Source organism: Notamacropus eugenii, chromosome 7, assembly GCF_028372415.1.
Source record: "Notamacropus eugenii isolate mMacEug1 chromosome 7, mMacEug1.pri_v2, whole genome shotgun sequence".
In the NCBI taxonomy this organism is placed as follows: domain Eukaryota; kingdom Metazoa; phylum Chordata; class Mammalia; order Diprotodontia; family Macropodidae; genus Notamacropus; species Notamacropus eugenii.
The window spans coordinates 154,162,795-154,180,198 of record NC_092878.1 but is presented as its reverse complement, the minus strand read 5'-3'; the positions used below and the strand labels follow the sequence as shown (position 1 = coordinate 154,180,198).

At 38.3% G+C, this 17,404-nt stretch overlaps 1 protein-coding gene across 2 annotated transcripts in view; it reads right to left on the bottom strand.

Annotated features, from left to right (window-relative positions):
• The window catches only part of ADAMTS3 (ADAM metallopeptidase with thrombospondin type 1 motif 3), a 294,819-nt gene that overhangs the window by 22,952 nt on the left and 254,463 nt on the right, over nt 1–17,404 (bottom strand). For both annotated transcript variants that reach the window (XM_072624390.1, XM_072624391.1), the window contains 4 exons: nt 16,564–16,697; nt 14,996–15,119; nt 9,793–9,873; nt 6,578–6,741 (listed from right to left, as the gene is read on the bottom strand). In XM_072624390.1, the coding sequence (XP_072480491.1) occupies nt 6,578–6,741; nt 9,793–9,873; nt 14,996–15,119; nt 16,564–16,697 (503 nt within the window). The remainder of the gene's footprint in view (nt 1–6,577; nt 6,742–9,792; nt 9,874–14,995; nt 15,120–16,563; nt 16,698–17,404) is intronic.

Here is a 17,404-nt window from a genome sequence, read left to right as displayed (position 1 = left end):
TAGAAGAATAAGGGTGAAAAGTCTAAGCTTATTTTAAAAAAACAAAGGGAGATTATGCCTATTATAAAAGGTCCTCTTATTTTATGTAAAGTTTCCTTTAAACAGTAATTTGTACTAGAGTTTTGAAAGCATTTTTTTTTTATATTATTAAATTTATTTATTTAACTTTTAACATTCATTTTCACAAAATTTTGGGTTACAAATTTTCTCCCCTTTTCTCCCCTCCCCCCCCAAACACCAAGCATTCTAATTGCCCCTATGACCAATTTGCTCTCTCTTCTATCATCCCTCACTGCCCTTGTCTCCATCTTCTCTTTTGTCCTGTAGGGGCAGATAGCTTTCTATACCCCTTTACCTGTTTTTCTTATTTCCTAGTGGCAAGAACATTACTCGACAGTTGATCCTAACACTTTGAGTTCCAACTTCTCTTCCTCCCTCCCTTCCCACCCCTCCCCTTTGGAAGGCAAGCAATTCAATATAGGCCATCTCTGTGTAGTTTTGCAAATGACTTCCATAATAGTTGTGTTGTATAGGACTAACTATATTTCCCTCCATCCTATCCTGTCCCCCATTACTTCTATTCTCTTTTGATCCTATCCCTCCCCATGAGTGTCGACCTCGAATTGCACTCTCCTCCTCATGCCCTCCCTTCTATCATCCCCCCCACCCTGCTTGTCCTCTTATCCCCCACTTTCCTGTATTGTGAGATAGGTTTTCATACCAAAATGAGTGTGCACTTTATTCTTTTCTTTAGTGGAATGTGATGAGAGTAGACTTCATGTTTTTCTCTCACCTCCCCTCTTTATCCCTCCACTAATAAGTCTTTTGCTTGCCTCTTTTATGAGAGATAACCTGCCCCATTCAATTTCTCCCTTTCTCCTCCCAATATATTTCTCTCTCACTGCTTGATTTCATTTTGTTTTAAAGATATGATCCCATCCTATTCAATTCACTCTGTGCACTCTGTCTCTATGTATGTGAGCGTGTGTGCGCATGTGTAATCCCACCCAGTACCCAGATACTGAAATGTTTCAAGAGTTACAAATATTGTCTTTCCATGTAGGAATGTAAACAGTTCAGCTTTAGTAAGTCCCTTATGACTTCACTTTGCTGTTCACCTTTTCATGGTTCTCTTCATTCTTGTGTTTGAAAGTCAAATTTTCTTTTCAGCTCTGGTCTTTTCATCAAGAATACTTGAAAATCCTCTATTTCATTGAAAGACCATTTTTTCCCCTGAAGTATTATACTCAGTTTTGCTGGGTAGGTGATTCTTGGTTTTAGTCCTAGTTCCTTTGACTTCTGGAATATACTGTTCCATGCCCTTCGATCCCTTAATGTAGAGGCTGCTAGATCTTGTGTTATCCTGATTGTATTTCCACAATACTTGAATTGTTTCTTTCTAGCTGCCTGCAGTATTTTCTCCTTGACCTGGGAACTCTGGAATTTGGCCACAATGTTCCTAGGAGTTTCTCTTTTTGGATCTCTTTCAGGCGGTGTTCTGTGGATTCCTTGAATATTTATTTTGCCCTCTGGTTCTAGAATCTCAGGGCAGTTTTCCTTGATAATTTCATGAAAGATGATGTCTAGGCTCTTCTTTTGATCATGGCTTTCAGGTAGTCCCATAATTTTTAAATTGTCTCTCCTGGATCTATTTTCCAGGTCTGTTGTTTTTCCAATGAGATATTTCACATTATCTTCCATTTTTCCATTCTTCTCTCTTTGTTCTGTGATTTCTTGGTTTTGCATAAAGTCATTAGCCTCCATCTGTGCCATTCTAATTTTGAAAGAACTATTTTCTTCAGTGAGCTTTTGAATCTCCTTTTCCATTTGGCTAATTCTGCTTTTGAAAGCATTCTTCTCCTCATTGGCTTTTTGAACCTCTTTTGCCAATTGAGTTAGGCTAGTTTTCAAGGTGTTAATTTCTTCAACATTTTTTTGGGTCTCCCTTAGCAGGGAGCTGATCTGCTGTTCATGCTTTGACTTCATGTCTCTCATTTCTCTTCCCAGCTTTTCCTCCACCTCTCTAACTTGATTTTCAAAATTCTTTTTGAGCTCTTCCATGGCCTGAGCCCATTGGGTGGGCTGGGACACAGAAGCCTTGATTTCTGTGTCTTTGCCTGATGGTAAGCATTGTTCTTCCTCATCAGAAAGGAAGGGAGGAAATGCCTGTTCGCCAAGAAAGTAACCTTCTATAGTCTTATTTCTTTTCCCTTTTCTGGGCATTTTCCCAGCCAGTGACTTGACCTCTGAATATTTTCCTCACACCCACCTCACCTCCTGATCCTCCCAGCCCGTGTTTGTGGTCTGAGATTCAAATGCTGCTTCCAGCCTCAGGGCTTTTGGCGGGGGCAGGGCTGCTATTCAGTATGAGATTATGATCTGGTGCTGAGATCGGGGCAGGGCCACCTCTCAGGCTCAGTTCCCTCAGGGGGTTTATGCACAGACCTTCCGCAATGGATTCAGGCTCCCGCCCGCTTGGGGAGCCCCTGTCTGCAGCCGCCTCTCAGCTTCTACCTCCCGGGGGGGGGGGGCTGTATTATGGGGGCACCCCACTCCCCTCTCGACCCGCCAAAGAGACTCTCTCACCCACCCCTGTCACCTGTGGGTGGAGGGACTTGTGCGGCCGCTGGAGATCCCGTCCCTGAAGCCTGCTCGGATCTGTTTCTCTCGGTGCCGCAGCCGTGGCCGCAGCAGGTCTGGGCTGGGCTTTGTGTCTGCAGCGCGACGGACCTTTTGGGAGAGGTTTGCAGATCCCTCTGTGGGTGGAGGGACCCGCGTGGCCGCTGGAGATCCTGTCTGTGAAGCCTGCTCGGATCTTTTCCTCTCGGTGCCGCGGCCGCGGCAGGGCTGCACTCAGCTCCCAGTCCCGGCGCCCAGTCCGCAGCGCGAAGGACCCCCCGCGAGAGGTTTGCAGGTCTCTCTGGAACAGAAATCTCCCTCGCTCCAGTGTTCCGTGGCCTCTGGGTGCGGAATTCGCCGTGAGTTACTTCCCTGTAGCCATTCTATGGGTTGTGGGTTCAGAGCTATGTGTATGTGCGTCTTTCTACTCCCGAAAGCATTTTTTGTTTTAAAAAAAGATGTACATGCAACTATTATAATCACATACCTATTGTACCAAGTGAATTATAAAAGGGTGTAATATTTTAAAATAAACTTTAAATAGGTCCCTTGCTTTCAGGTAATTGTGGCCACAAGGAAAATCTGGGAGTCCACTGGGAAGAATGTTGTAGTTAGCAAAAGTCTAACCTTTGTGTTGGAGTCTCCAAATGCAAAGGGATGTCAGATACTTTTCAATCTAACTCCTACCTAAATAAGAATTCCAACTACAACAATCTGACAAGTGGTTATCCAATGAGTCCAAGAAGACCCTTCCCTTTGGGAACGAGATCCCTGTACTCTTGATGTGGCCCATTCTGCCTTTAAATAGGTCAGATTGTTCAGAAGGTCTGCCTAATACCAGGCCTAAATGAGCTTCTTTGTCAGATCCACCCATTACTCCCAAGCTTGCCTCCTGTGATGGAAAAGAGCAATTTTAACCACTCCTATAGCCTAAGACTTCTCTTCCCCACGCTAAACATCTTTAATTCCTTCAACCAATTTCCACATGATGTGATCTTGAAACCTCTTTGCTATTCTCATTACTTCTCTCTGCACACTTCCCACTTTATAAAGTCAACACAAATTTTAAGTGCCTACTATATAGCAGGCACTGTAGCAAGCATGGAAAATACAAAGAATGGCCAAAAACAACCCCTGTCCTCAAGAAGCTTATAGTTTAATGGTAAAACATCATACAAACCTATGTAAACATTAGCTATGTAACAAGGCAAATTATGGGTAATCTTTGACAGAGGACATGGGCATCAAGGGTGATTAAGAGGTTTTGTAGAAGTGGAATTTTAGCTGAGATTTGAGGGAAAGGATTAAACATTTATTATCTGTTATCTTCCAAGCACTGTGCTAAACGCTTTCAAAATGTCATTTCATCAGATCCTCACAATCCTCTGGTAAGGTAGTTGAGGAGGGTGGGGACCAGATGGCCTTTGAGGACCCTTTTAGATCTGAACAAGTAAGCCATGATCCTGGTATTTATTTCTATCTCAAGTGGAGAATGAGAATCAAGTTATGATTTCCATTTAACAACTGAAGAAAATGAGGCAGAGTTAAATGACTCATTTGGGGGTCTTATAGCTAGTATCTGAGGCTGGATTTGAACTCAGGTCTTCCTGACTCCAGGCCCAAGTGCTCTACCCACTGTGTCACCTATACATACATACATAAATATATATATATGTATATAATATATATGTACACACACACACACACACGTATACATGTTGACAAAGCCAAGGAAGCCAGGAGACATGGGAAAATAAGGAGACAATTCCAAACATGGGAGACAGCCAACAAAAATGTAGCACCCAGAACTGAATGGAATGTTCTAGATGCTGTCTGCCTAAGGAAGAATACAGAGATACCAATGTACCAGTGGTCTTAGAAATGACCTCTTTCTAAATTAATGTACCTTAAGATTGCCTTACTTTTCTTGGTTTCTATATTATACTTTTGACATTTATTGACTTTGAAGTTCGTTGAACCTTCAGCATCTTTATTAGATGAACTGTTTTCAATCCAGGTTATGCAAGGAAAGTTGATTGAACCCAAGTGCAAGACTTTATATTGATTGCTTTTGAACTTCATCATAATAGACTGGGCAAATGTTTCAGTCTACAGAGATCACTTAGGATCCTTACTGTCATTAAGCAAGTTACTTATCCTAAGATTTTGTCATCTGCAAATGAGATAAACATGCCATCTGTGCCTTTTATGTAAAGCAAGGGCCCAATTTCTTTGTGTCAGGGACCCTTTGGGCAGTCTGGTGAAGCCTCTAGGACCTGTTAACAGAATAATGTTTTTAAATGCTTAAAGTAGATAAGATAAAAAGGCAACAAATTGTGTCAAATTCAGCTTTTTCTTTTTCTCTCCCTCTTTTTCTCCCTGCTCTCTCTGTCTCTGTCTCTGTTTCTATATCTCTGTCCCATTCATTCAGCCCTTCAAGCTAAGAACCTCTGATTTAAGTCATAAAATAAAGATGTCAATTAGTCTAGCCACTAAAGGACTTGTTCTCACTGAAACATAAATGGCTATTCTTTGGATCTAGAAAGTCAGTCAATTCTATCTAATTGCATTATTTATTACCCAGCCCACATCTTACCATTTCATCCACATGAGATAATCACATGTGAAACATGTTGTTAATATCTAGGTCAACCACTTTTATTAAATTTCCTTGATTGACTAGTCATATAACCTTGTCAAAAAAGGACATGAGGTTTACTTGGCATAACTTTTTCCCTTCCCTTTCCTCTTCTTCTGGCCAATTCTTAATGAATGGAGTCATGCTTACTCTTTATGACTTACCCCTTGCCTTTGTTCCCCTAAGTATCACTTTAATAATATATTCTACAATTTTGCCAGCAGTCAGAAGTTAAATTCCCTTGCCCATAGTTTGCAGACTACTCTATTTCCTCTTTGAAGTCTGGAACATTTGGTCTTTTCTAGTCTTGTTTTTAAAGAAAGACTTGGGCCAGTCACTTAACTTTTTCATACCTGTTTTTCTCCATCTATAAAACTAGAACTGTGGCCAAGAGACCATTCAGTTCTCAAATTCTTTGATTCTGTGATGCTTGTCAATTCTACTGAGAGCTTAAAGCATTAAGGGTTCTTGTTGATGCCAGACTCTTTGCTCAACACTGTTTTCCAAGTGGGTTATGTGTTGGAAGGCGAATGTGTGGTAACACGTCAATTCCTGTCCAAGTTAAATAGGTCAGTGAAAGAATTTTCAGAACTAGTTTGGGAATGGTATATGTGGGAAGAAAATGATTGAGAGTGCCAAGGCATGTTGGGGAGACTGGCTTTCCCCCATCCCCAACTGTAGAGGATGGAGGTTGGACATAACTCCTCCCAAATATTCCATCTTTTGAGGAGGGAATCCAGGGCATTCACTTCATCGTTCCCTACCCACCTGACTTCCTGGATTCATGATCTCCAGAAAATCATCATTCTGAAAGATAAAGTCAATTCAGGCCATTTTCTACTCTGGCTTTGGGACTTCATCATTCCCCACAACCCACTTCAATTTATATTTTTTTAATGTGTCGATTTCCCCAATTAGACTGTGAGGTGTTTGAGGGCAAGGACTGTCATACTTTTTTTTTGTACAGTGCCTGGAACAGAGTAGATGCTTACTAAATATTATTGACTTTGACTTTGACTCTTTCAGAATATTGGTCATATTTGAATTCCGAAGGATGGCAACGAATTTCAGGTAGGAACTTAAGAGATTAATAATACGAGAAGCTGACCTGATACTCTGAATTTTCTAAAAGCAAGGAACTTAGTGGAAGCAAATTTTAAAATACCTTACATGTAGTCACATAAAAACCCAAATAATCCAACTAAAACCACACAAATGAAGACACATTTTAATAATGATGTTGTTCAATATAAAAGTTTTTACAATGAAATTTAAATAAAGAAACGATACCAAGGAAATTGTGACCATTGTAGCACATACCAAAACGATGACAGAGTCATGTAAAGGTCCATCAGTGTGAAGTGTCTCAACGCCATCTTCAATGTTGTAATCCCACTCCACTCCTAAATCAATAAATGTCCGAGACTTTGCTTCCTCCCCTCGGCCATTTAAAATGTAATGCCCCGTTGCCTGGTTCTTGATAGCTAAAGAAAGAAAAAATTTGAGAGGCCAGGCATGAAAGAACTAAGGATCCATAGTAAATTCATTCTTTTCTTAAAAAAAACAAAAACAAAAACCTAAAAGCTTTTTCTCTCTCCTTATGTATTAATAAGAATAAGAATAAGAATTACAGTATACCTTGTTCTTTTGAAGTGACTCTTGTTTCCCACATATTAATATTGGCATCGCTAGCAAGCTTCCTAGATGGAGGATGGTGTATATACATATACATATACACACAATACACATGTGTCTATGTATACACACATACATATATGTATACATATATGCACACATTTAAGCTTTGATAGAGCTTAAAATGCATAAGGTTTTTAGGATATGTGTATTTATGTGCATGTATATGTATATGCACATATACACATATATGTATACACATATATACACACACACACACACACACATACCTGTGATTTCATTGGAATAGAAACTCCTGGGTGAGAAATCTCCCTCTACTAATATATCCTGGCACCTTCTCACAATGGAGTCTTAGAGAGCAACCTAGACCAAGGGTGTTGAATTCAAATAGAAATTGATCCCTGGAGCCCTATATTGACTTAGAAAACCATAAATCACCATTATCTATGTTGCATCATATTTTATTTATATTGTTAAATATTTCCCAATAATATCTTAAGTAACTTGCCCAGGGTCACACAACAATTTGTGCCAGAGGTGGGACTGGAAGCCTTGGTCTTTCTTGTTTTGAGGACAGGTCTCTGATTACTATCCCACACTACCTCTCAGGTAGAACCTAGGTGACTCAAGAGTAAGATAGTGCCTTTGACAGTAATAGGAAGATGTGGAAGAGGGGAGGTTCTGAAAGATAATGAGCTCAGTTTGGGGCATATTACATTTAAGATGATTTGGGACATCTAGTCAAAGATGTCCAATACAGAGCTGGAAATGTGAGACAGGAAACAGTTTATGTTTGGGTAAACAGATGAGCACGTATTGAGTGTATATGCAGACTTTTTTGCTTGGCACTCAAACCCCATATATTCTAGTCATCTTTTTTTGTAAAGTCTGGCATATAACTTGAAAATAACGAATATCCTGCAAACAATTTATGACCTACAAAAATAACAATGGTTTCAATTATTTTACTATACCCTTGAGGGGAGGGAGAAGGCAGAAGATAAATGGGGGGAAGTAAGAATCACCTCAAAACTCTAGGACTTATAATTATTATTGTTCTAAGTAAGAACAGTGAGAATCAACTTTTAAATTTAAGTTTAAAAATTGATTCAACTAAACTTGTATAAATAATTTCCTTTCTCTACTTTTAGGGTAAAATAAAAGAAGTTTCACTATGGCAATAAATGAGGTTAACTGGGTTTTTGGAACCTTGATGATGCTTTAATGATAGCAAGGAGCATGCTTGCAGTCTGCATGAGGACTCAGAATATTAGGCAAAGTCTGTTTGTGTGACTTGTTTATATGAGCGGAACAGGTTATTTCTCAAATGGACTATTAGCAGCCGGGAAAAAAGAGAAGGACCATTGGGGATAGTATAGATCATTGTGCAAGTTGGAAAACGCCTGAATGGGCAGTAAGAAATTTGCTAAAAGTCATCCAGATTTTCTTTCCCCACAGTGGTGCAGATACATTTGGAACACATGGCTTTTGTCCTGGCCAGAGAATGTCCTGACATGTGACATCATCAGATTACAACATGGCAACAGGTAGAATGCCCTAGTTTTGGTAGGCTGATCACAACCATAGACAAATGCTCTAAGATTATTATCCCATAAGGCATTTTGTTGTTGTTCAGTCATTTCAGTCATGTCTGACTCTTTTACGACCCAATTTGGGATTTTCTTGGCAAAACACTGGAGTGTTTTGCCATTTCCTTCTCCAGCTCATCTTACAAATGAGGAAACCGAGGTAAACAGGGTTTTATTTTTTACCTTGAATTAACAAACTAATAAGAATTCATCCCCAAATCTAAAGCTTTTATTTCTTGATTCGGTCTCCTACTTTTTGAACCCCTTCCTTTCCTTCAAAACTGAGGAGCTACCTGCTCTAACTTTTACAGAGAACTTTAAGATTTGAAAATATGTAATATATTTAATCTTCACAACAACTCTGTCAGGGAGGCGCTATTATCCATCCCCATTTTAAAGAAGAGAAAACTCAGGCAGGTTAAATGACTTTCCTGGATATCACAAGGCTAGTAATTCTCTGAGGCAGGATTTGAATTTCCTGACTCCAAATCCAACCTGCAACCCACTGCACCAGAAGTTTTCCTTTATCTGCTCTCCCCAACTTCCACAACCTAGTTCTCCCTTTTCGTATCTCAACTGATTATCATTTAGTCATTTATGTCTACACCTCATTTTAGTTATTTGTATTCTAGATTTTAAGTTCCTTGCAGACTAGGACTAGTCTTCAAAGATCATGGTATGTCTGCCCAAGTGCTTAGAAAGCTTCATATCAAGGAGTATGATAAATGTTCATTTAACTGAATTGTATCTTGCTTTGAGGTAAACATAGTGTAGGACAATGATTGAGTGAAATTCTGGTGTATGATTACTGAAAGACAATGTTGCATTGTAGAGAGAGTTGTTCATCTGTGGATCTCAAAAAGGACCAATAACATCAAGAGGGTGATATTTTGACTTGCGCAGTGAATTGGATTTGTGAAGCACAGCCACAAACAGTCATCAGCCTCACTCAGAGAGAGAGACCTGACCTTGTAGTCACGGAGATCTGGATTGAGTTTGACCTCATATTGTCTGTGCAGCCCTGGGCTAGTCATTTACCCCTAAGGGTCCCCATGTGATTCTTTAAAATTGCAGGGAAGGTGATAATCTGAACTGGGAGAGAGTTTTCTCACCTGGGAGTTTCCTACACCAATGAAATCACAAGTCCCATCCCTCTCCCTAGCCCTATGCAATTATTGCTTTTAAAAAAAAATATTCTTCTGGTTTTTTAAACGAAGGAATTTCTTTGATAATTGAACATTTAAGGGGACCTTAACGTGCAGTGCAGAATGCAAGGTTAGAAACACTTACCAAGGATATGAGGAGAAGCTTCGTCTTCCTGTATTAACACATGTCTAGCACCAGGGGGAATATCAAACATCTTAAGGTACCCTTTTGCATGTTCAGTAACCAGGACACAAGGAGGAAACAGAAGGAATAGCTGAGGTTAGTAGCAAGCTATATTATTACTATTACTGCTTCTACTTGCAGAAGTGGTCGTACGCAAACCTAAATGCAGTTTGTCACTTCAGCAGACTGATAGGTTTTGTAACATCTGGTGTTTGCTTGGGATGAACACTTATTAATGGGGGAAAAATAACAATTAGTGATGAAGGTCAAGTAGTACAGCTCCCTCAATCAAGTCTAGAGAAATGAAGAGCATTGCTTAAAGTCACGCAGGCGGCATGTGGTAGAGTTGGAATATGAAGTTCATTACTCCAGGGTCAGATTTCAGCACTCATTTATGGTCCATTAATTGTTGTTACAAACCTATGCATCCCTCCTCTTGTTACACTGTCTCATGACAGCCAACAACTCAGGCAAAGGTAGTACATTTCTTATGTTCCAGCAAGTGACCATTCTCCCCATTGAGCAGCTATCATGTCTTGGCTTCTGTCCTGATGGATGGAATTCTTAAACATACTCATCTTTATCTGCCATTTAAAAATTGCTCATGGCAACTCCTGGAAGCTAATTCTCGAATGAATAAATACTTTTCTATTAGGATGGAAACTGTATTACTCTAAAGAAAAAAGCAATTGATTGCTGATTGACAATTAGATTTAAATAGGCTCATTGGATAAATACAAGTCAGTTTTCTAGATCTGGTCAAACTATAAGATTTTTCAATATCAGTAAGTTAATGTTTATGGCATTTAGCACAGGTCTTGGCATGAAGTTCTTAATAATTCAATAAATTTAATTCAATAAACATTTATTTATTACTACATTAATTTTAATAATTATTTATTATTAATAAATGCTAGTTGACCAATTGACTGCTCATATGAACCTCTGCCTTCCTAGTCTTTGTGTAACTTACTTCTCCCCCTTTCTTGTACATACTCTTTGATCTAATGATATTGACCTTCTGGCTGGTCAATGAACAAGATATTTCATCTCTCTTTTGTTGTTATTGAGTTGTTTTAGTCATGTCTGTCTCCCTGTGACCACCTTTTGCATTTATTTCTTTTTTTTCTTTTTGGTAAAGATACTAGAGTGTTTTACCATTTCCTTCTTCAGGTCATTTTATAGATAAGGAACTGAGGAAAACAGGGTTAAGTGACTTGCCCAGGATCATAGTTAGTAAATGTCTTAAGACTAGATTTGAACTAAGATCTTCCTGACTCCAGATCTAGCACCCTATCTACTGTAACATTTTTTTGCCTCTAGGCAACAACTGTCCTTAACCCATTATACACATTACGTCCATTATTTATGTTGGCGGTTACAGAAATTTATTTTGCACCCTTGAAGTCAGAGACTATAGTTTAGGATGACTAACTGCAGAGAAGATGGTCAAAATCTATGCCCCAAAGCAAAATGAACAAATTAACTCAGTCAAATATTCAGTGTACAACCCAAGCAATATCCTCACTCATTTTTCCTCCCAAAATGCCTTAGTGGTTTGACTGAATGGACTGACTACCATGATGCCCCAATAACACAGCGTTCTTCTTGCATCATAAAACACGTGAAATGTACTACTTTTGCCTCTATCTCGGATGCTTCTAAGTGCCAAGCTCCAGAAGCCATTGCAGCCAACTCCTTTATGCCCGTCACAGAGGCCCATCTTGCTGCCATTTCTATTTACCATAACTCACCCAGAACATTTTTAGCTGCCTTTGTTTCAAAGAGAGATACATTGCGAGCTCCTTTGGGCAATGTGAAGGCTCCTCTTGTCTTCCCTTAAATAAAATGTCTTCAGTTAGTGCTTGGGGGAAGCAAAGTCTTCTTGTTTCATTGACTATATTTGTATGCCATAGGCATTAAATCAATGTAAAAAAAAATGAGACAAATTGATAGTCAATGAAAGTAAGACTAAGTATGAATGAAAAAAATCATGTAGGTGATTTTAAGTATGGATACTTGCAGATTTCATTTTCCAGTAACTTGAGTTCCTTTTGGCACCTCTTGCTTAAGTGTTTCCCTGTAGGAAGAGGTTAATTAGTCGATTGAATTACTATGTTGTCAATACCCCTGCAAAGAATTGATGTCAAATTAATACTGAACTTGAGTTGGAATCTGTGATTGAAGAAAGTCACCTCTTTTCACTGGCAGGATTCATTCTCATGACTGCTGCCTTAAACCACGGCGTGATTTTTATGTTGTCTAAAATGTCATCCCGATTCTATACAACATTGGTAATAGAATGAGTTAATATGCTTCAAATACTCTTTCAGGTATTCAGGGACTTTGTTTAGAAAGAAAACACAGTAAACTATTCATGCTCAATCAATCTCCTTTAGTGCTGACTTTCCCTCTATTAATAACCGCCAATTTATCCTGTAAATATCTTGATTGTACATAGTTGCTTGAATGTTTTCTTCCCTATTAGATTTTAAGAATCTTGATAGCAGAGACTGTTTTTGCCTTTCTTTGTATCCCCAGTGACTAGCATACAGTAGACACTTAACAAATGCTTAATTTTTCAGCGAGATTGCTTATAGGATGACCACAACATTTCCTAACATAATTCATAAAATTATAACTCATAAACTCATAATAAATAACACTATTTGAAATATGGTTTTCATGTTTTTGAAAAATTAGACACCGATCATTTTGGACAGTGGTGCTCAAAAATATTGGGGTGGAGGGAATGGATTAGGGGTCTAAATCCTGGCACCATAATGAACCCCCTTCACTTCTTCAAAGGGCTATTGTACTGAATAAAGGGAGACTGAAATAACTTTAATTTGTGTTGTTGGCCTGCGTAGGAGTAAAATAAATTGAAGCAATACAAGTTGTGTGCAAGTTAAAATTTTAAAACATTATCCCTTTCCATGGAGAACATTTTGGTAACAATGATATTCCAGTCTGAATTTTGTCAAGTTTCTTTTTTCCCCAATCTTTCAGAGACTGGATTAGGTTAGTTTTGGAAGGCATAAGAGGACATGCCATGAAAATTTGTGATATGCTTATGTCCATCCAAAATCGGTGTCTGACACATGGGAAAAAAATGTTCCTCAATGGCTATCCAGGACCCCAAATGAGTAACATACAACAAGGAAGAAATGTTTTACTGAACATCTGATTTTCATGTTGTAAAAATCACAACCATAAGAGGTCACTAAGTTTAATAATATAATGTCAAATTGACAGAAATATGGATAGAAATAAAGTCATGAGCCATAAGACTTGCCACATAATATTGCAATAATGCTGTTATTATTTTAGATCCAAATGCTACTTCAAAATCATCAAATCTTACATTGATTTCATTTGGTGACTAAACATTTATAACTTTGATACCATGGAACTAATTAGTCATTTTCTAAAAGCATTTCATTCTGTTGTAGAGATCAGGGATCATGGGTCAATAATATAATATATACCATCAGAGACAGTTTGGTATAATAAAAAGCACTGTATTGGAGTAAGAGGGTCTAGAATCTTGGCTCTGCTGTTTATGACCTTTGTATATTGGTTTACCTATCTGGGCTTCAATATTCTCATCTGCAAAATGAGAGAACTCACTGGATCACCTTAACATTTTCTTAAAACTTGAAATCCTAAGAACTTTATTACCACCCTATGAGTTACATAAAGTGAAAAGATTCTTTTCAAGGTATCAGATCTATTCAGGGTCAGGTCAAGACCATAGAAGAAAATCTAATCAATGGCTGGTCTAACATGGTTCCCTTCCATCATATTTATCTGAGCACATCCAGGTTAATTTGGTAGGTTTGCATCTTCATAAGAGAAACAAAGGAGAAACAGTGCCCAGAATTCTGAGTCAGCCTTGCCATGGGAGTCTTGCCATGGTTCCAAAAAAACACAATACCCACATTTAGGATCCTATCACCATTGAAATGGGTGAACAACACTTTGTACTATTGAATTTTGCAATGCTCTGCAAGTATTTGATTAGTTGTAGGGAATCCCCCTTGAAAATAAGTTGTCCTGGAGCAAAATATTTATATTTGAAGCTTCCCCAAAACAATCCAAATCTGAAGAAAATATTTACAGAACTTTAACACTTTTGCAAATTAGTTTATGGTCAGAAGGAACTAAATATCGCATCATGTTAACATCAGCCATTAAAACTTTGAATCCTATTGTAAACTGCTATAAAAGTAGACATCCAACTTAACATTTAACATGCCTTTTTCCTTTCATAGACTCTCTTGCTTCCATGATTATATAATACTGACAGCTTTAATAATTAGATTTAAAAAACATTTTTGATCTATGTTACCTCATTTAATTTTACAATAACCCTAGGAGGGAGGGGTTATTATCAACATTTGACATATGGGGAAACTGAGTCACAGAACAGTTAAGTGAGGTACAGAACTCACTCAAGGTCACTCAATTAATGAGTGCCTGAGGCAGGACATCTAACAAATTTTTTAGTGGAACCTTAATCCTAATTTAAAAGCAGTCATTTTAAAAGTATTTAAATCCTGGCTTTTGGATTCTTAGAAGACACAGGGATGAAATAAACCTGTTCACCATAAAAATAAAAAAAGCCAAATGACCACAGGACATAAAACCAGAACAATCAGAAACAAGATTTTGCAATCCTTGTCAGTTCTTTGCAAGCTTAATCAAAAATTCCAAAGCTAATTACTAAATAAAAGATTTATGTCATCCAATATTCTATTTGCTTGTTTTTTTCTGTTTACAAAGAAGAGTTTTAAATAGTTATAACCATTTTATTTGCATATGATTTTTTTCTGTGTAAGTATTGAGGTATATATGAATTCAGTAAAACAATTTACATATATGTATTCTAAGAATATAATTACACTGAAATAACCAAATGAATAGATCTTATCACAGATAATGACATGTTCATTTACCAAACCACAGACTTAACACATATGTGTATACTCATATGCATATGCACATACATGTGCATGTATATACACATATGACACTTTGGACTTCTAGGGACAGAATGACTTGCAGGCGGAAAGGAGAAGATTTGGAAAATCTCTCATTTGTAAATAACAGTGTATCAGCATTGACCTAAACATCCATGAATGCACATGAACACTGATCTTACCAGGCTTCTTGGGAGTTCTGGTAAACGTTCCTTTCACAGTACGACAATGAGAGTTATCTCCTCCACAGACTCCACATTTATCTTCAACCTTATTGGAACCAATCTCTTTATCACAGCCCACTTTCTGCAGAAAAAATGACCATAAAGGTTCCAGGTTAGGACTGAACTTTTCAGAGATCAGCCCAAACAGGACAAGTGAAGCCATGCATATTAGCTGAACCTTCCCAGAACAACCTGGCTTCCATTTCCCCTTTTTGTTTAAAGAAATGTCTATGAGCATAAAATTGAGTCAATTAAATCTTTTCTCCTTCCCTGTCCTTCTGGATTGATTTGTCCAGATGTGTCCAGATTGTGGATCAAATTAAGGAATTATCTTTACTAAACTACAAACTCTTTGGCTGTAGGACTCTGCATCTCCTTGGTCTATAGTAATTTATACTTCTTGCTTCACACTTAGTATATGTGGCTTTTTCATGAATAAACTGAGGCCCAGAGAGGATAAATGATGTGTCTTTAGTCCCATAGGTAATAATAATAACAATGAGTTACAATTTCTAAACTGCTTTAAGATTTGGAAAGTGCTTAGTGAGTATTACTTTGAGTCCTCCCAACTATCCTTTGTTATTTTTGTTGAGTAGTTTTTCAGTCCTGTCTGACTGTTTGTGACGCCTTTTGGAGTTTTCTTGGCAAAGATAATGGAGTGGTTTGTCATTTAAACTGAGGCAAATAGGGTTAAGTGACTTGCCCAGGATCGGTTACACAGATAATAATTGTCTGAGGTTGGATTTTAACCCAAGTCTTCCTGACCCCAGGCTTGGCACTCTATCCACTGTGCAGCCCAGCTTCCATAGAGATATAGTTGTAGCACTAGATATCAATACATCTCAGGGTCACACAACTAATATGTGTCTGAGGTCACATTTGAATTCAGGAAGTTGAGTCTTCCTGACTACTGGCCCAGCACTCTATTCATTGGGCCACTAGCTGTCCACAAACTACCCTGTGAGGTGGGTGCTATTATCCCTATTTTATAGATGAAGAAACTGAGGCACTGCCCATCTCTGGGACAGAATTCTTAACTGTGGACTTCCTGATTCCAAGTTTAGTGATCTGTATCCCACAGTCATTATCATCATCCGTATGCTATTATGTCCATAGCTCCTGTTGTCACGTACTGCTGTCACAAGGGCAGCGAGAGATACAACTTGACTTAGGTACTGAAATAGAATATAGTCCTCCAAAACTATGCCGTTACCATATTCTTCATGGGTTGGTTGGTTGTTGTCCTTCATTCTCAAAGAGGACCAAAATGACATCAGTATTTTGGGTTCAAGGCATAGTGTGTCCAACTGTAGCTGATCAGACAATATGAACTTGGAAGGCTTCCTCACAGGTTGGGTACAAATTGTCCATATGAACATTTGGAGTGGAGAGTTGAGGAATTACCTAAAGGATTTCCTCCTAACATATCTCTATCATAGCCCATCCTCCCAAGATTTTATAACAGGGAAAATTGGAAGAGTAAGACACAATGCATAGCAATCAATTGGGAATCACTTTGGACGTACCACGCATTCTCCTCGCACGCATATGCTATATGGGTCTTTGTAAGAGCAACGAGTTCCATCATGCACCAGCTGCTTCATATAAGCAACATCTCCCGTCTCTTTGGATTGGCAGTAAAGGTGGCATCTTTTGTTGGCTGCAGAGAGTGGAGAATAATGTCAACCCTTTCCATTTTATGGGTTGGTTTAAACAGCGCAGTTGGTTTTATGTTTAAAATAGAAAGTTTCAAAAAAACCTGAAGTCAAAAGGGAGTCTGTACAAATAAATAAAAACAAGCAATGCACAGGAAATAAATCCATATTCTCAGCATTTTAAGTGTAAATCTGAACTCTTCAGGCATAAGAGCCTGACATAGATTTGGAGGCATATTCCAGTTGGCTTTAACTGATACAATGGAGCTGCCACTTCTTTGGCATGTGAGAGTCACTGAACATAATATCTAGGCTCTCGTGAGTTCTTAATAAAAGCTATCTTTATATGAATTTGCACAGGTACTTAAGTGAGAATTGAAGGAAAGAAGCATTTATTAAGGCCCTATTATGTGCTAGGCATAGTGCTAAACACTTGATAAATATTATCTCGCTTTGATCCTCAACCAACCTGGGAGGTAGGTGCTATTATTATTTCCATATTTTAAATGAGGAAACTGAGGCAGACAGAGGTTAAAGTGCCTTGATCAAAGTCACACAACTAGTAAGTATCTGAGGCAAGATTTGAACTCAGGTCCCTCTAAATCCAGGTCCAGGGTTCTATCTACTGTACCACCTAGAGACAGATAGCATAGTATATTGTTAATGAAGTCATACACTTCCAACAGTGGAAGTCTCATCTGTTTTAAAATAG